At 37.2% G+C, this 20,388-nt stretch overlaps 1 protein-coding gene across 1 annotated transcript in view; it reads left to right on the forward strand.

Moving 5' to 3' along the window:
* Positions 1 to 20,388, forward strand: part of FAM210A (family with sequence similarity 210 member A) — a 65,398-nt gene that overhangs the window by 30,793 nt on the left and 14,217 nt on the right. The window contains exon 2 of the mRNA XM_004389859.2: positions 15,114 to 15,630. Within this exon, the coding sequence (XP_004389916.1) occupies positions 15,155 to 15,630 (476 nt within the window). The 5' untranslated portion in view covers positions 15,114 to 15,154. The remainder of the gene's footprint in view (positions 1 to 15,113; positions 15,631 to 20,388) is intronic.

Here is a 20,388-nt window from a genome sequence, read left to right on the forward strand (position 1 = left end):
TGGAAAAAAAGGCGTACTTTGCAGCTGTTCGGTGTCGTGTTCTATATATGTCCGTGAGGTCATCTTGGCTAATTGTGCCCTTTAGGTCTTCTGTATCTTTGTTGAGTTTCTTTCTAGATGTTCTGTCCTCTAGCGAGAGTGGTGTGCTGAACTCTCTTACTATTATTGTGGAATTTTCAGTTTTTCTTCAGTGCTGTTAGAGTTTGTTTTATGTATTTTGGAGCCCTATCATTGGGTGCATAGATGTTTATTATGGTTATGTCTTCATGATAGAGTGTCTCCTTAATCATTGTGTAGTGTTCTTCTTTATTTTTTGTGGTGGATTTTTTTTTTAAAGTCTGTTTTATCTGAGATTAGTATTAACCACTCCTGCTCTTTTTTGGTACCTGTTTGCTTTGATTTTTCATAAATTTACATCTTTGTTTCTAAGGTGTGTCTCTTGTAGACAGTATACTGATGGATCCTGTTTTTTAATCCATTCTGTCACTGTCCATCTCTTTATGGGTGCATTTAGGCCATTTAGTTTCTTAAGTGTAATTATTGATAGGTGTGAGTTTATTGCTGTCATTTTGTAGTTCTATTTTTTTGTGATGTTAACGTTTTCTTTGCTTCTCTTTTCTGTGCTGAATTCTTTTTTGTTTGTGGATTTTTTTTCATTCATTTTGTTTTTGTAGATTTTGTTTTTACTGAGACTTTGTCTTTCTTCTTTATTTTGATGAGTTTTTTGTTAACTTTCTTTCTGGTTGCATTGAAATTTCCCTTTATTTTCCTAGGTTTCAACTAGTCTATTATTATTTCATATTGCTTTTCCTTCCTCTCCATTAGAAGGTTCTACACTTGCACCATTTATTCCATCTTTTATAGTTCTGATGCTGTTGTCATTTATAGATTAGCCTCTCTGGTTCCCTGTTGTAATTCTTTTGGTTTTCGATAGTCCTTAAGAGTTCATTTCCTAGGTTGTTATCTGGCTCGTACAATCCTGTGTCCTAGATTCAGCCTGTGGTCTGATGTTGTTTGTTCTCAGATTGAAGGACTCTTTTTAATAAGTCTTGTAAGTTTGGTTTGTTTTTTACACAGTCCCTTAATTTCTGTTTATCTGGAAATGACCTAATTTCACCATCACATTTGAACAAGAGTTTTGCAGGATATATTGTTCTTGGCTGGCAGTATGTTTCTTTCCAGGTTTTATCTATGTCGTCTCATTGCCTTCTTGCCTGCATGGTTTCTGCCAAATAATCCAAGCTTAGTCTATTGTTTCTCCTCTGTATGTGACTTTTTGTTTTTCTTGAGCTGCTCAGGATTCTTTGTCTTTGGTTTTAGCGAGTATGATTATGATATGCTTTGGTGATTTTTGGGGGGAGTCTTTCCTATATGGGGTTCATTGAGCTTCTTGGATGGTCATCTTTTCATCTTTCATGATATTGGGGAAGTTTTCTGTCAGCAATTCTTCAGTGATCCTCTCTGTGTTTTTTGTTTCCTCCCCCTGTTCTGGAACTCTGATTACTCACAGATTTTTGCTTTGACTGTATCCCACAGAATTCTCAGGGTTTCTTCATTATTTTTTCATTCTTTTCTCTGATTTTTCCTTAGAATTGTATCCAAGTGTTTGTCTTCAAATTAGCTGATCCTGTTTTCCGTCATTTCAGATGTGCTCCTCCGCCTTCTATGACACTGTTTGTTTCTGAAATCTTGTTGTTTATCTTTTGGATTTCTAATTGTTTTTGTATGATTTCTAGCTGTGAGTTTATTTTAACATTTCATTCCTGGGTTATTTTCTTGAGTTCTTCCTTTTTTTTTTGTCTATATTGTCCATGAGTTCGTGTATTTTTTCCTCATTTTTGTCTGCTTTTTGCTCCAATTCTTGGATAATTCTTAATATTAGAAATTTGAATTCCTTATCAGGTAGTTCTAGTGCGTTTTCTTCTGCTGGAAAGTCATCTGGTGTTTTATTTTGGACACCTACTGGAACCATCCTGTCCTGTTTTTGTATATGTTTTGATATTGTCTGCTGTCTTTGGGGCATTCAGTAATTATTTTAATCTTTTATTGGTTGTGGATTTGTTTCGTTCTGCTTTTTTGTTTTATTTGGTTATGTTTGAGGAGGCAGGTTGTGCGTTCTTTGTTGTTTGCTCGTCTGTGGGTACAATGCTTTTCACCTTCTCCAAAGGGCAGAGTCAGTCATTCAGCAGGGACGGTCCAGCTGAAGGGGTGTTGCTGAGGTAGGTTGTTTGTGGCACGTTCTAGGGCCAACAGGGCGGACCGGAAATCAGTGCAGGGCAGGTTCCGGTAGGCTGTGCCTGTGCTGCTTGGGGTGTGATGTTCAGCTCATGGTGCAGGTAGGAAGGGGAGAGGAGATTGTGAAGTGTGGAGCTGAGATGGGTATGGGAGAGAAGAGAGAACGGAGACAGGAACAGCAGCCAAAAACATACACACAAACAAAAAAGAGTGCTAAGGGAGCTTCCTATTGGAGTGGAGAGATGAGAGATAGAAATGGAGAAAAACAAAAATAAAAAAAGAAAAAGGATAAACAAAAAAAAGAATAACTCGACAAACTAGAAATAAAGAAAGAGAAAAAGGGAATAAGAGAAGAAAACAAAATAAAGAAACAAAAAAAAAAAAAAGAAAAATAAATGCCCCCAGGGATGTCACTGTGCGTCTGTGCAGAGTAAGGGAGTAGCTCCCAAGCCACGCAGTACTGCCGGGCTAGAAGGGGCTCCCAAGCTTTGAAAGGAAAAACAAAACAAATCAAAACAGAACAAGGGAGAAGAAGCCTGAGGGGTTGCACCAGCATGGCTGCACGGGCTGGGAAGCAGTTTCACAGTCTAGCGGTGTCTCACAACCTTTCAGGAAGAAGCAAAGATGGCACACGGAGCCAGGTATTTGAGAGAAAGGAGGGGGATGTGGTGAGAGGTAAGGAAGAAATCTAATGAAGTGGAAAAAAGCAACACCAGTATCCATCAGATAGCACTCAGGAAGCCAACCAGTACAGGTGGATGGAATCCAAGTGACACTGGAGGGAAGCCGGTGCTTCCCAGTCAAGTAACTGTGGCTGCAGAAGGCAGAGGAGGCCGAGTGGTGGGTGAAGAAAGGTAGGGGGTGGGAAAAGTGTGTATTTGTTGGTTACCGGTTTTTCTGTTTCCTGCTGGAAGCTCTGTGAAGCTGCTTTCCCGTACTCCCTCTTCACTGATCTCTTTTAGGAGTCCAAGATTGCGGATCCATGCTGCGTTAGCCGATAGGGGATTTCTGCATTTATCTCTCCTTGCTCTCTGTTCTCGGTCAGTTTCTTATTCCATTCAGTGCTTGATTGAGTTCTTTATGTGTTCATTTGATGCTTAGGGTTTCAGTAGTGACATGTGATTCTGACTTAGTTTTTTGGATGTTTGCCATGGAGGGACGGCTTGGTGCTTGTGACTGTAGCGCCATGTTGCCCAGAAGTAGTGAAGCTGCCCTTGCTTCTAATAAGCATTCTGGCTGTATGTCTTCCAAGACAGGTGTATTCATTTTTCTGGTACTCCATGGTATATTCGATATTCTTTGCCAACACCGTAATTCAAAACCATCAGTTCTTCTTCGGTCTTCTTTATTCATTGTCCAGCTTTAACATGGATGTGAGGCGATTTGAAATACCATGGCTTGGGTCAGGCAGGCGCACCTTAGTTTTCAAAGTGTCATCTTTGCTTTTTAACCCTTTAAAGAGGTCTTTTGCAGCAGATTTTTGCAGTGCAGTTTATTGTTTGATTTCTTAACTGCTGCTTCCATGGGTGTTGATTATGGATCGAAGTAAAATGAAATTCTTGATGTCAGTCTTTTCTCCTCTATCATAATGTTGCTTATTGGTCCAGTTGTGAGGATTTTTGTTTTCCTTATGTTGAAATGTAGTTTATATTGAAGGTTGTACTCTTCAGTCTTCATCAGTAAGTGCTTCAAGTCCTCTTCACTTTCAGCAAGCAAGGTTGTGTGATCTGTGTACCACAGGTTGTTAGTCTTCTACCAATCCACATTGTTCTTCATATAGTCCAGCTTCTTGGATTATTTGCTTAGCATACAGATTGAATAAGTATGGTGAAAGCAAACAACCCTGATGCACACCTTTCTTGGCTTTAACCACGCAATATTCCCTGTTCTGTTCAAACCACTCCCTCTTGGTATCTGTACAGGTTCCTCGTGAGCACAATTTAGCGTTCTGGAGTTCTGTTGTTTGCAGTGTTATCCATAATTTGTTATGATCCATGCTGTCGAATGCCTTTGCGTGGTCAGTAAAACACAAGTAGACATCTTTCTGGTATTCTCTGCATTCAGCCATGATCAGTCATAATATCAGCAATAATATCCCTTGTTCCTTGTCCTCTTCTCAGTCTGGCTTGAATTTCTGGCAGTTTCCTGGAGATGTACTACTACAACTGCTTTTGAATTACCTTTAGTCAAATTTTACTTGTGTGTGACAGTAACAATATTTTTCGCAAAAAGAATGATCTCGTAAGAAGTAAGTCTACTTGTAGACAAGTGTTGGGAAAAGGTAGAATTAGGTAAAGTGAACACAGCATGCGGTGCATAAACATCTAAAAAAGTTGAAAGTACTGTATTAGCAGTGGTTTCTACAGGTTTTGCAGTGACGACTACAGGTCAAAGACAAGGAGGATAACCCCTGTCCACTGGGTCAAGCTGTAAACTGTAATATCCTACAAGCGGATGTTGTCCGCCATGTTTCTGAGCAAATAACTAACCCTAATGGATTTCCATTTAGTTTATGGACAAATAATGAAGAGTCTAATTGGTGTTTAGGAAATCCTAAAGCGGGAGCTTATGTTAGTTTCTTTTAAATTTTCTACAGCTTGGCAGTCCTCAGGTAAGTTGGAAAGATTCTAGTTCTTAGGACTTTAAACACTTCTATAATGGTTGAACTAACAGAGAGGAATTTGAGGCCCAAGTCCAGCAATAGCCACATCACCCCAAGAGTCTTCGGAGTTCTTTGTTTCTGGAACTGGATAAGCTAGAGTAACATCCTTTTTCTTAGGGTTAATAGAAATTCCCTAGGCTGATATCAAATGATCTAAATGTTTAACCATAGGTTAAGCCAGTTCTAATTTATATTTGGATATTTTATGATCTCTAGAGGCTAACTGTGTAAGTAAAAGGAGGTTATTTTTCATGTAAGCCTCCTGGGAGGAAGTATACACTAACATGTCATGCACTTATTGTGATAACATAGAATTATTTTTGAATTGTAAAGATTGCAAATCAGTGTGCAGAACCTGAGAAAAGAACTGGGCATCTCAGTAAATCCCTGAGGCATCACAGTGCAAGTAAACTTTTGATTTTTCCCACGTAAGAACAAACAAATATTGATCGTCAGAGTGCAGTGAGATACTAAGAAGTGCATTGCAAAGATCTGTAACTGTAAAGTAAGTGTCTTTCAGTGGGACATTAGACAATAATAAATGAAGGTTAGGCACCACCGAGAATCTAGGAGTAACTATTCAATTAATTGCCTGTAAATCTTGGACAAATCTCCAGCCTCTATTGTTTGGTTTCCTAACTGGTAGAACTGGTATGTTGCAAGGCTAGTGCAAGGGATAATAAAGTCTTTTGAAAGAATGTCTTAAATTATTGGTGCTAAACCTTTCTGAGCTTTTCATTTCAAAGACTATTGGAGGATCTTTGGAAATTGTTTAGATAAATCAACTTGAGTTTTAATAGGCTAAGTAGACAAAACCCGTCCAACGACAGTAGATGTGGTAGCCCATAAAGTTTTGGGAACTGAAGAGAGAATTTCCACAGGAGGCAGATCAGCTTCACGATGAGTTTGAGTGTAACAAGCAGCATTCTCTTTTTCTGTTCCTAATTGCATAGGGGATTTGGATAAACCTAATTTCTCACTGTTAAATCCAAACTGACATTTCCATTTAGATAAAAAAAATCTCTCCCAAACAAATTTTTTATAGGATTGTCTGGGCTAATGAGAAAAGGGTGCAGATCTTCAGTAAATTCAAGAGAAATAGGTACTGGCTGACAATGATACAAAGTTTGTATTTGGTTAGTAACCCCACTACTTCAGAGGTTTTCATTCTCCAGGGCAGAGTCTTTTCTAAACAAGTGAGGTTAATAGCAGATAAAGTGGATCCTGTGTGAAGTAGAAATTTGCAGTGTTCTCCATTAACAGTCATAGTAGTTTCTCCTTGAGGATTTAAACCCACCATAAGAAAAGCCTCTTGGAGCCCCTTCATTCAGGTTTGGATTGAGACTTCCCATATGGGGAAGCCCATTTGTTTTTTAGTTTGTAACAATCCTTTTTCCGATGGCCTGGCTTTTTGCAATATTTGCAAGTTTTTAGGGTGTTAGTCATGACCCCAGAAGGTCTTGGCTTAAAAGCCTTTCTCTGAACAGTGTGTTGCAGCTGTTGCAGTTGCAACTTCGTTAATTTGTTTTGATTGGCCAGTTTCTTTTGCTCCTGAATTTGGGCTGGTTTATGGGTTACATCCGTCAGTTCGGGAAGGAGTATAGTTTCCCAGTCCAATCTTCGGTACTTAAATTGTTCAGACAATTCCAGGTGTAAACCATTTAAAACTGCGTAATTGAAAGCTATTCCAATCTCTTCTTCCATGGGGTTTAATCCTGAATATTCAGCAAAAATGCTAGCCAAAAGGTCTCTATAATTACATACAGATTCATCTTTTTTGTTGTTTGCAACTTTGTACTTTTACCTATCAATTTTGAAAGGAAGTACTTTTGGTATAGCATCTAAAAGTAATCTGGCAACTGCTATAGTTTGTTGTAGCAGTGTTGCTCCAGTTATTGTAGCATCAACTTTCAGAGATTTTTCAAACTTTTTCCAGTTTGCCTTTTCCATCCATAATTGGCCTTTTCCCAGCATGACTAGCATATTTATCAATTGATATAAATCTGGCATTCCAGGTTTGTAAGTTTCAATTAATATTCTAAATTCTCCACTGAATTTTTGTGGGTCTTCGTGAAGATTAGGAAATTCTTTTACAATTGTGTGAAACTCTGCTTTCGACTGGGAAGAAAAGGTCCCTAGTAGGAGTTCCTCTGGATGTCTTACTTTAAGCAATAACTTATATGAAGGTTTTTTTGTTTTCTTGTTGTTATCAGGATAGAAGGGGAGTTCAGATAATGTGTTAGTAGAGGAGTAAGAAAGGAGTGAGGGATAGACAGAAATTGGAGTCTTTGGTAGAGCTGATAGAACGGTAGATGACGCCAGAGTACTATAGGTTGCTGTGGAACTTTGACATGATAATTCTTTATTCTGTTCGGTTAACTCTAGAGACCATATCTTGTAGAGAGGCAGTGTTGCTCTCTTGATTTCTTTTGGTAGCTTTAAAACGTGCATCCCATTGAGCTTGTTTAACTTGAGAACCCTTCCGTTCTAATTTGCTGCGCAAGAAAATGTTAATTTAGACAAATCAAAAGATCCCCAAAGTGGCCACGTATGTTGTAAATTGTCTTTGGTAAGATTGTGTCAGGTGTTGAAAAAACAGCAAGTAGCAGGGCCATAATGTTTACCCATATGGGCGGGGATTCCCAAGGGGAACTCCCCAGTTTTAGTTTTAAAATTACCTATTGAAGAAAGAAAAGCCAAATGTACACCAGAAATAAAAGCGGAGCATTATTCTCAATTGCTTTGGAGGCAAAAAGCCATGCAGAGCACTACCTTCAGTTTTCTCTGAGTCACAAAAACCTAGAGAGAAACACTATGGGACTTGGACAGTGTTTTGCTGGAACAAATGTACCTTCGTTGCATGAGAGTTTGCTTGCAGGCGGCAGGCAGCCTAGTGTTCTGGTCTGTCTCACAACCACCTTATTCTGTCACGGGAGTCTTTAATGCTCATGATGAGTGTCAGAGACCACCCTAACCGCTTTTACAGGTCGACTTGTGCCCAAATTTTGTGGCTTATAATGACCCAGAGCTCTTGGAAACTAGAATTATCTCTGTAAAGTAGATGTCTAGCTTCCTAACTATGAGAAAATAAATTTCTGTTCTTAAAGCCAATCACTTGTAGCATTTCTTAAAAGTAAGAAAATGATTACATCAAATATGAGGTTTTCATGCAATGAACTATTTCATATCTAGCTATTCAGATTCATAGTTTCTTGGTGATTCTTTAATGGTATAGGTAAATATATATAAGCTAATGCAATTTAGGAATTTTATAAGTCCATTACAGTTCTAATCTAGAATTCCACCATCAATTCTCATTGCCCTGAGAAGGTCCTTCTTTACATATTGACACTTTGTGCCTTTCCAGTCACCTTTTCCACTATAACTTGGAATAACCTCCATTTTTTCTCCATTGCTCATAAGTTTATTTTTCAAATATATTCTGGGTTGTCTTCAACTGACCACTTCAGTTCACAATTAGCCTTTTTCTTTTTTGAATATCTAGTATGTTTATAAACTTATAACTCCTGTTTGACATTTATCTCATGTCTTGGGATACTTACCTTTTCACAAGTAGATTGTAAACTGCTTAAAGGCAGTGACCATATATTATACTAACCTATTCTAGGTGGCAAAAGGGTTACAGTTCTGTGTAGTGTCCAGTCTATTGTAGATGCCCAGTCAAAAGCTCCATTGTTATATTTTGGAACAGTTTTACATGTGTATATTCTAGGTACACTGAAGGTACAGAAGATAATACTCTGGTTCATGCTCCTAAAGGAGTTGTAATTCTGTTGAGAAAACTAAGTATTAGATATCCTGGAGTACAAATGTTGGGCACTAGGAAATGCTTAATAAATATTTCATAGTGAAATACTTTCTTGCTACTGACCACCAGAGCAGGTGGTGAGCTTTGGCCGTAGGTGATGGAGTTACTATAGTATCATTTCACTGCAAGTGTGACTTGGGAAGACATGGGGCTGCTCCCTTTTGCCTGAGACCGCATTGTCTTCTCCTGCTTGTGCTGAGTCACCCAGGCATTATTTCTGAGGAGTATAATAAATACGTTAGTACTAATTCACATGTTTAAGTATATACAAGATTACGTACAGAAACACGTGGTGATTTAGGTGTCAATGCCAATTTTACTTATTTTAAGACTAAATTGTATTCTTAAGCATGAAGAGTCTTTAATCAGTGATAAGGATGAGGCGAACTAAGAATCACAAATCCTGCTAACTTGAGCAAAAAGTGTGACAGTGGCAAAATATCATAATTTATCCCAGGTATGGAAATTATAAGTTATGTTGATGTTCTGCATTAACAGACATTCTAGTGTTAACTAACATCAGGCAAGAATGGTAAAATCATTGTTATGCTTTAAGGAAAAAGGCTATATTATAACTGTATAGTTTAAATTCGTTTATACGTAGAGATAAGGAGTCCTGATTGAGCAGTGGTTAAAGTGCTCGGCTACCAACCAAAAGGTCAGCAGTTCGAACCCACCAGCAGCTCCGCAAGAGAGAAGACCTGGTGATCTGCTCCAGTAAAGATTAAAGCCTAGGAAACCCTATGGGGCATTTCTGCCCTGTCCTATAGGGTCACTATGAGTTGGAATCGACTTGACGGCACTCAACAACAACATATGTAGAGATAAGAATACACTAAGTCATCCTTTCAGAGTATGCATGTCTTAGCAGTTAATGCTCTGGGGTTTATAAAAGCGAAAGATAGAGCTAGGCTCGATCAAAGCCAAAAGCATCAAATGAGCTACTCTAGAACTTGATCTGTGTGGCTAAGGTCCAGACCCACTATCTCTGCTTTCTCGGGTGCTAAACTGCCAACAGCCTTTTGTGCCACGACTTACGTTTTTTAAGTTCTTAATTTTTTTTCCTTTCTCTGTCAGCTGGAATTTTCTCAGGAACTATATGTGGGTAAGTTGACTTAAAATTCTTAGGTCTCAATTTCTTCTCTTCAAATTCTGCAGGTATTACTCTCTTTTCTGACTTTTAATAAAGCAGAAAAGTCCAAAGCCTGCATGATTTTTTATATCTATAAAACCAAAAAACAAAACCAGTTGCCGTCAAGCTGACGCTGACTCATGGCGACCCCATGTGTGTCAGAGTAGAACTGTGCTCCACAGGGTTTGTTTGTTTAATAATATTTTACTGTGTTTGTGGTGACGGTTTACACAGCAATTTAGATTCCCATTCAACAGTTTTTACACAGGTTGTTAAGTGACATTGATTATATTCTTCACAATGTGTGAACATTCTCATTTCCATTTTGTTTGTTCTATTTCCATTAATTAGTTTTCCTGCCCCCTTACATTCTCATCTTTGTTTAAGTCATTGGTTGATTGTTTGGTCTGATACAGGTGATTTTTTTTTTTTAAAGGAGCACAGTACTGAAGGGTGATGTGTGAGCCAATTTGTTATTTAGCTACAAAGTGACTTTAGGGGTTAGTTTCAGGTCAAGTTTTGAACAGTGCCTCACGACAATAAAACCAAACCCGTTGCCCTCGAGTCGATTCCAACTAATAGCGATCCTATATGACAAAATAGAACTATCCCCTCAGGTTTCCACAGAGCAGCTGGTGGTGGATTCGAACTGCCAACCTTTTGGTTAGCAGGCAAGCTCTTAACCACTGCAGCCACCAGGGCTCCTTCAGGGCAATAGTCTTGCGGAATCCTTCAGTATAAACCAGTCAGTAGGTCTGGGTTTTGTTTTTTGCTTTTCTTGTTTTTTTTTTTTTTAAGGAATTTGAGGTTCTGTTCCACATTTTTCTCGCCCATCCATAGGGTTTCCAGTGGCTGATTTTTCAGAAGTAGATCATCACGTCTTTTTTCTGAGGTGCCTTTGACTGGCCTCGAACCTCCAACTGTTAGCAGCCAAGTGCCTTAACAATTTATACCACCCGGGGACTCACTCCCATGTCTATAAAGGCAACCTAGTTTTTTCCTTTTTTTTTTTTTTTTTTTTTTCTTTAGATGAAGGTTTACAGAACAAATAGTTTCTCATGAAACTGTACACATATTGTTTTATGATAATGGTTAACAACCCCACAACATGTCAACACTGTCCCTTCTCAACCTTAGCAACCTGGTTTTTTTGCTTGTATCCTAATAGGATATTTTTTCTTATGCTTTAAATGAGTTTATGTAAGGAATTTTATTTTGCCTAAAACATGTTGAACCTGTTGATTTTACAGTCTCACATGTTTTTTCATTATTGTTTGTTTAGGTTTTTCTGATTTCACTAATGGGAAACTAAGAAGTCTCTTAACATCTCTGTATCTGTCATCTTTTGTCATTCTCATCTCCTTGACTGGTTCTCTTAATTCTTAGACAACTAGTTTGCTTCTCCACAGTACTGATTAGATGGCACTTGGTAAATTGTTCAATGTGTGGGAACAAGGGACTAGGAAGATTCTTGGCTGAATTTCATTAGTTTTTTGTCTTGGGCTACTTGGGCTCCAAAGGAGGCACTTATTTGGGAAGTGGCAGTAGGAGGTATTAATCAGCACTGTATGGGATCAATTGTGTTCAAGACACCTGTTGAACAACCCAGGTGGCTCAGTCCTATTTTAGTTTGATACATGGATGTTGGAAGTCAGAAAAAGATTTTGATAGAAAGTAAAAATTTGAGGTCCATCACTTTATGGATGTAAAGGATATTGCCCTTTAAAGTGTGTAGAGTAAGGTGAGAGCCTACATTTAGACTTAAAAAGAAGACTATGAATGAGATGAAGAAGGAACCTCCATAGGAAGAACAGAAGAAATAGAGTTACAGAAATAAAGGTCTTGAAAGAGTTTGAAGAAACAGGAAGTGAGTTATCAGTGTAATTATGTGCAATAGAACGAAAGACCTGAAAAGTACTAATAGAGGCTCATTGGTGATAGGAGGGCAGCTTAAGTGAAAAAGACGAGGCTATTGTTTTAAGCTCAGAAGAAAGCCCTGGCAGTCTACTTCCGAAATATCAGCCACTGAAACCCCTATGGAGCACAGTTCCACTCTGACACACGTTGAGTTGCCATGAGTCCTGATTGACTCAATAGCAACTGGTTTTTAGTTTTAAGAAACTTAGCTGGTGAAGTGAACAAGAGAAATTGAACAGGTAGTGCAGAGAGATTTATTTTCTTTTTATTATTATTATTGTGGTGAAAATATACACAACAAAACATACCAATTCAGTAGTTTCTACATGTATAATTTAATGACATTGATTACATTCTTCAGGTCGTGCAGCCAGTCTTGCACTACCATTAACATAAACTCACTGCCCCCTAAGCAAAAATTCTCCCTTTCCCCCTCCTTCCCACTCCTGGTGACCACTAATAATTTTTTGGTTTCTATATATTTACTTAGGAGTCCCTGGGTGGTGCAAATGGTTAAGCTCTTGACTACTAGCCAGACCTACCCAGAGGTGCCTCGGAAGAGAGGCCTGGTGATCTGTTTTCGAAAGGTCACAGCCTTGAAAACCCTATGGAACAGTTCTATTCTGCATGTATGGGGTTGCCACGAGTAGGGATAAACTCAACAGCAACTGACAACAACAACATATATTTGCTAATTTTATATAGTATAGCCAGAATGCTCATTAGAAGAAAGGACGGCAAGACTTTGTCTCACATACTTTGGACATGTTATCAGGAGGGACCAGTCCCTGTAGAAGGACATCCTGCTTCGTAAAGTAGAGGGTCAGTGAAAAAGAGGAAGACCGCCAGCAAGCTAGATTGACACAGTGGCTGCAACAATGGGCTCAAGCATAACAACTATTGTGAGGATGGCACAGGACCAGGCAGTGTTTAATTCTGTTGTTCATAGGGTCCCTGTGAATTGGAATGAACTCAACAACACCTAACAATAACAGCAACATTTTTACTCAGCATAATGTTTCCAAGGTTCATCCATGTTGTGGCATATTCATCTGTGTTGTGGCATGTATCAGAACTTCATTTCTCTTTATGGCTGAATAATCCATTGTATGTGTATATCACATTTTGTTTATTTATCTGTTGATGGACATTTGGGTTGATTCCACCTTGAGGCTATTGTGAATAATGCTGCAACAAACATTGGTGTACAAATACACTATCTGTTTGAGTACCTGCTTTCAGGTTTTTGTTTGTTTGTTTTTTTTGATATATACATAGGAGTGGAATTGCTGGTCCATATGGTAGTTTTATGTTTAGCCTTTTGAGAAACTGCCAAACTTTTCTACAGTGGCTGCACCATTTTATATTGCCACCAGCAGTGGAGGAGGGTTCCAGTTTCTCCACATCCTCACCAACGCTTGTTAGTTTCTGTTTTTCTGATAGTAGTCATCCTAGTGGGAGTTAAGTAGTATCTCTTTGTGGTTTTGATTTGCATTTTCCTAATGACTAATGATGTTAAGCATCTTTTTATGTGGTTATTGGCCATTTGTGTATCTTTGGAGAACTGTCTCATTAACTATTTAGCCCATTTTTAAATTGGGTTGTTTTTCTTTTTGTTGTTGAGTTGTAGGAGTTCTCCATATATTCTGGATATTAAACCCTTATCAGATATTTAATTCCTAAATATTTTCTTCCACTCTTTAGGTTATCTCTTCACTTTGTTAATAAAGCCCTTTGATGCACAAATGCTTTTAATTTTGACAAAGTTTATCTGTTTTGTCTTTTGTTGCTCTCGTTTTGTCATCATATCTAAGAATTCATTGTTAAACGCAAGGTCCTGAAGATTTATCTCTGTTTTACTCTAAGTTTTATGTTTTTAACTCATGTTTAGATCATTGGTCCATTTTGAGTTAATTTTTGTAAGTGGTGTGAGGTAGGGGCCCAACTTCATTCCTTTATTCTTATGCATGTGGAAATCCAGTTGTCCTAGCACTGTTTGTTGAAGGGACTGTTCTTTCCCCCATTGAGTGGACTTGGCATCTTGTTGAAAATCAGTTGGTCATAGAAGTATGGGTTTATTTCTGGACTGGATTCCATTGGTCTATATGTCTGTCCTTATATGAGAACCACACTATTTTGATTACTGTAGCTATGTAGTATGATTTGAAATCGGGAAGCGTGAGTCCTCCTACTTTGTTCTTTTTGAAGCTTGTTTTGGCTATTCAAGTCCCTTTGCAGTTCCATGTTGTGTTTGAGGATTGGCTCTTCCATTTCTGCAAAGAAAGCTGTTGGAATTTTGATTGGGATTGTGTTGAATGTGTAGATCACTTTGGGTAGTATTGACATCTTAATGATATCAAGTCTTCCAATCCATGAAAACAAGATGTCTTTCCATTTATTTAGGTTTTATTTAATTCAGCTTTGTTTTATAGTTTTCAGTGTACAAGTCTTTCACCTCCTGGTTAAATTTACTCAGACATTTTATTCTTTTAGATGTTTTTGTAAATGGAATTATTTTCTTAATTTCATTTTCAGACTGTTCATGCTGGTGAGTAATTCCTGTCTTACTAGTGGACTTGGAGTCTGAAAGGGAATTACATGGAATTATGTCTGCAAAACTTCAGACCCCAGGTCTTTTGCTTCCAGATACTATGCTTTTTCCACTCTACCACACTGTTTCTTTGTAGAATAACGGAAGTCCTACAGATATCCCTATTTGTAGGCACAAAATAGCCTCAAAACATTACTCTCCATGATGTCTGCTAAACTGGTTCTCAGTTGTTGTTAGGTGCTGTCAAGTTGGTTCTGACTCAGCAACCCTATGTACAACAGAACGAAACACTGCCCGGTCCTGTGCCATCTTCCCAGTCTTTGCTATGTTTGAGCCCATCGTTGCAGCCACTATGTCAGTCCATCTCTTGAGGGTCTTGCTCTTTTTCACTGACCCTCTACTTTACCACGGATGATGTCCTTCTCCAGGGACTGGTCCCTCCTGATAACGTGTCCAAAGTATGTAAGACGAAGTCTCACCATCCTCGCTTCTAAGGAGCATTCTGGCTATACTTCCTCCAAGACAGATTTGTTCATTCTTCTGGCAGTCCATAGTATATTCGGTATTCTTTGTCAACAGCTATATTATATTTAAATCATGCGTTTTAATGAAATTTTTATTTGTGGTGTGTTAGAACTATGTGCCTTAGTATTTCTGTAGATTTGGTAACATTATCTGACATTTTACTTAGACTTATTTTTATTTTGGATTTATTTTTAAATTGATTGGTTTAAAAAGGAAATCTATGCATACAATAAAGTTTTGTTTGTTTGTTTTTTAAATATAGTCTCTGTAGAAGCTGAAACGCATCAATCACCATTCTTCAAAATGCAGTGGAATGTACTACGGACTGTATCTGGGTTGGTACACCGGACATGCTTGGAACCACCTAAAGCTGGTGTTTTTGGACACTTTCAAAGCATAAAGGGGCTATTACTTTTGTATAATGCTGAATCCAAAGTAGTGTTGGTACAAGGCCCTCAGAAACAATGGCTACATTTGTCTTCTGCCCAGTGTGTTGCAAAGGAAAGTAAGTCATTCATTGCTCAGCCACCCCTACTTGGGGCCTTTCATTGTAAACAATGGGAGCAAAATATTTTATCCAAGAGGATTGTTTCATCCAGTGCCACATCCCAAGGAACTCCCACAGGAAAAAAGGAAGAACCTGATCCTTTACAAGACAAATCTATTAGTCTGTATCAGCGATTTAAGAAAACATTTAGACAATATGGAAAAGTTTTGATTCCAGTACACCTAATAAGTTCTGGTGTTTGGTTTGGGACATTTTACTATGCAGCCATAAAGTAAGTTTTTGCTTAGTCTGAACACTTTTCCCTGTTTTATCAGAATATTAATTGTATCATTTTTAAATGCTTTAATATCTTTGATAGAGTATAGCTAGTTTTCATAGCTTTTTTCACATTTTAGTAATAGTAGCTAACATCTGCTTACTGTGTACATTAGACATTTTGCTAAATTTTTTAACTGTATCATCTCATTTAATCTTCACAGCGCTATATGAGCAGGTAGTATAATTATACCCATTTTATGAATGAGATTAAGCAAGTATTTTTCCCAAAATAGCTTGGCTGGTAAGAGATGAAACCTGGATTAAAATTTATTTAAGTTTGTCTGATTTCAAAACCCATGCTGTTAATCACTATGATAATCTCATATCAATATTTATGGTAGCACAGAAATAAAACATCAAATTTCAGAAATATGACAGCACCATGAGTTCAATACTTACATATTTTTTAGATGTTCATAAATGTAAAAATAGCTATTATTTACGATGTGTATGGTCTGGGTGGGAAATTAATAAGATATTTTTGCCAAAGCCTGGCTAATATCTGTAGTAGACACAAATGCATAAATTGTAGACATACGCTTTGATATCTTCCTGGTCCGATAAATGTCAAAGTAAGATCTTCTGTTCTGATAAAAAGCTAATAGTTTGGTAGGCCTAACCTCCAGGTGCAAACCTTTTCTAAAATTCTACAGTTTCTAAATTCATCTTGTTAAATTCTGTTACTTTCTTCTAAGATAGATTGTGTTATTCATACAACTTTAGGAAAGGAGTACACATAGAAATAAGTTGCCGATTATTTCCAGTTTCTGTCACTAGCGGAACTGAAACATTGACTTAACTTGTGTCTGTTGCTTTGAATTTACTTTATGGAATTTCCTTTTAAGTGACCAGGTAAGGGAGCTCAGTGAGTGTCCTGATGTGGATGAAATGTTACCATGGAAACTACTTTAACATGTTAGTGACCTCTCCTACTGAGTTTAGAATTATTTTATACTTTCCGAAAGTCTAATGATTTTCAGTGTCTGATTAGGTTGAATTAAGGTATTAGTAAAATGCAGTAGTTTTGTATGTGACGCTCACTCCTTGAAAAAGTTTTTTTGTCTACTGAATTAAAAATACTTATCTCAAGATGATGCGTTGAAGACGGTACTTATTCTTGGGAAACGTAGGACGAGAGATACTTCTTTATAAAAATTCTAAAAGAATGTTTTTTACCTTCTTTGATGCAGTTCGGTTTTTTTCCTTATCTTTCTCTCCATTATGTTCCTGTCATTATTTTCTTTAATAATTGTATCTTTCTTTGCAGAAGATCCTTGTATGTACATTTTATGGAATTCTTTTTTTGCTTAGTTGGATTTATTTGTTTATTTGTTACATTTTCTGGGCATGTATAATATTTATAGAAGTCTTCAAAACTGCCCTTATTTTCTTGACAGAGCATAAAATTGTGTACCATTTTGAGTAAAAGTTACAACCATTTAGTTGTACTATCATTTAATGACTGTCTACATATTAAAAAAAATTTTTTTTTTTTTTGAGCCATTGAGGCTTCCGATTCAGTATTTTGAAAAATCGCATGAGTAATTCTTTCTTCTTTCAGCTCTCCTTTGGTGGCCCTCAAGAAGTATTCAGTCACCTGGCCTTAGAGGGAGAACTCAAAGTTTCTGATTAATTGAATATGAGATTCTCGTTTGGGCTGTTAAAAGGAGTACTTTTCTTCCTTTTAGTCTTCTTTTGCCTTCTGTGGTAAAAGAGCTCTATAACTATAAAAGCAGACCCAAAATAACGTAGTCATTTTAATTATATTGAAGATTTTTTATTCTTCTATCTGGCATCCGGTGGTTCAGTGGTTAAGCTTTTGATTGCTAACCAAAATTCAAATCTACCAGGTGCTCCTTGGAAACCCTATGGAGCAGTTCTCTGTCCTATAGGGTCACTATGAGTGGTAGTCAACTCGATGGCAACGAGCTTGGTTTTTTTCATGTGGCACTTGAGGCAGTTGTGGGTGACATTCTGTCATCTCTTGTGAAATGAACTTTTCTTAGTTTTATCTTTCCTCCTCTTTTTCTTCAGAATGCTTATATGTAAACATACTGGTAAGACTTTCTACTTTAAAACACATCGTTTATCCACGATTACTTGTTTGGCTGTTTCTTAGCATGAGAATTTGGTTGCCAGATCCATCCGATTGCCAAGCCATGACTACTGGTTCAATTCTGTTGTAACAACATATAGCTAAAATATATTACATAGGATGTGTTGCTTCCCAAAACAATCCTTTTTAATGTTTTTATTAAATTCTTAATGCTACAAAAATTGAAAGTTGATTTGTTCTGAGGTGAAGATCTTAATCACAGGCAATACTTAAAAAGTAGGACTCATGGAAGAAAAGAAAAAGGAATTAGAATATGTTCAAAAGACAGTGTATGTTTCATTTTATTATAAAACTGAAGTTGATTGTATTAAATTACAAGTTTTCAAATCGACCAACAGCAGGGTAGCTTTATTTTAGCTGCTGTTGCGGCTTTTTTGTTGGTTTTTTTGGCTCTTTTACCTAAAAAAAGTTCTAACATTTGTTTGTTGCCTTCTTATTATTAAAAAAAGAAAGGGGAAAGAGTGGTTTGTAACTTGAAGGACGAGCCTTTGGCATCACATTGTGTTACTGGCCAGTATTTTAGTTACTCCAACCTGCTAGCGTTATTGCCCTTTCTGGGCACTGAAGAGCAAAGTATCACTCTATATTTAGCTAACTCAATGATAAAGATCTCAGGCTTTTGAAGCATTTTATTGCAGAGAGATCTAAATTGTTCATGCCAATAGATTTTTTTTCTTTTTTTTTTTTTTCAGTTTTGTTGCAGGTACTGTCTGGCAAAAGCTTGCAGAGATCTGATCTAACCAGAATGGGTCTGTTTGATGAACTATTGCCCTGTAATGACCATGTTGTCCCTTCTTTTAGAGGCCTAGTGTTTTGGGCCTCAAGTTCCTAAATTTACAGAGCTCCTCTGAAGCAGAATCCTGGCTGGTTTTTACTGTACTTTATCCAGACTATGATTGTTTTGTGCCTATGTGTTTCTACATTTGTTGAAACAGCCATACAGCAGACAATTTGTGAAATACAGATTTCTGTCAGACTGTGGAAAGTAACACAAAGTGGATGCTCCTGTTTGAATCAGAACTTCATTAATGCTTCATATCTAGCAGTTCCAAAGGAAATTTATTTTTATTTTTAAGGAAATTAAATCATCAAATCAATAGTTTAGAAATAATTGGAGTTAGGTGCTTGCTTTATTTTACAAAATATTCAAGACAGTGATGTGATGATTTGTACAAGATATCTGAGTTAATTATTGTCTGATATTTATGATAATGTTTTCATCATAAATCAGTTTTACTTTATATTTGGCCAGTATTTGATGTAGGGTTTTTTTTCCCTTCTTTCTTTATGATTGCTGTTACATATACAGATTTTAAGTACTGGGTTGAGTCGGAACTAGGAGATGGTTAATGAAATAATTTTATAATTGTATTGATATTAGAAGATAAAATCAGCATGTTATGGCGGGATTTTACTGTACAGTTATTTTACTGATTTGAGTACATCATAGAATAGCTAAATCTTTGTAGTACTGAACCTTACTTTAAGGGGATTCTGTTGTTACCTGGACAGATATTCCAAATGGAATTAATCTTTTAAGATATGATAAAATTGAAGGTGGAGAGAGTTGAAGCCTGAGAGGACTTGTAGTTGATTTTATAATCGAACTCGTTTAAGATTCCTTAAATTTATTATCCTGATTTCCTCTTTTTTTTGTTGATAGGTCATTTTAGTGGTTCTTCTTTTAAGGTGACCAGCCATGTCTATTGCAAGTACTCCTTCATCTCTTAGTATATAGTAAAATCACAAGAATACTTTTTCTCCAGTTAACCAAATTATTTTTTAATATTAAAAATATAAATTAGGTTTATAGCTACCATAATAATAATTGATCCAGGCAATTCCCTTTACTAATTACAAAAAGAAAGAGGTGCATTTACAGTGGGGCAATCTGTGTCCCCTGCCTTAACCAAGAGTCAAACTTAATAACACCAATGATGGAATAAACTGACATTATGTTCCCCCTATTATGATGCACTGAGATGGACACAGAATTAACTGTGTTCTTTTCTTGTTGAAATCTAATTTGTTACTGGGTATAGTCAAGTTGATTCTAACTCATAGTGACCTCATGTGACAGAGTAGAACTACCCTATAGGGTTTGTGGCTGTAATCTTTATGGAAGCAGATTGCCAGGTCTTTCTTCTGCACAGTGGCTAGATGGGTTCAAACCACCAGCCTTTCAGTTAGTAGCCAAGCACTTAACTGTTGCGCCACCAGGGCTCCTGAAATCTACTTTACTTGAGTCTAATCATAAGGAAACAATCGGACAATTCCAAACTAAGAGGTGTTCCACCATGCATCCAGCTTGGATGCTTCAAAAGTATAAACATCAAGAAAGATATCCTACCGTCTCTGTGCCCCCCCCCCCCACAAAAAAAAAAAGCTGATGAGCACTTCTAGAGAAAAGCAGACATGAGGGACATGAAAAAGTGGGTATAAGGGCCCCACTGGGACAAGTCAGGAAGTTTTAGTACTGTTTGTATGTTAAAGTATTGGTGTTAAATTTCCTAAATGTCATAAGTATATTATGCTTACACAGGAGAATGTCCTTGTTCTGATTTAGGAGTGATGTGCCACAATTTCTGCAAAACT

This window comes from Trichechus manatus, unplaced genomic scaffold, assembly GCF_000243295.1.
Source record: "Trichechus manatus latirostris isolate Lorelei unplaced genomic scaffold, TriManLat1.0 scaffold00262, whole genome shotgun sequence".
Lineage (NCBI taxonomy): Eukaryota > Metazoa > Chordata > Mammalia > Sirenia > Trichechidae > Trichechus > Trichechus manatus.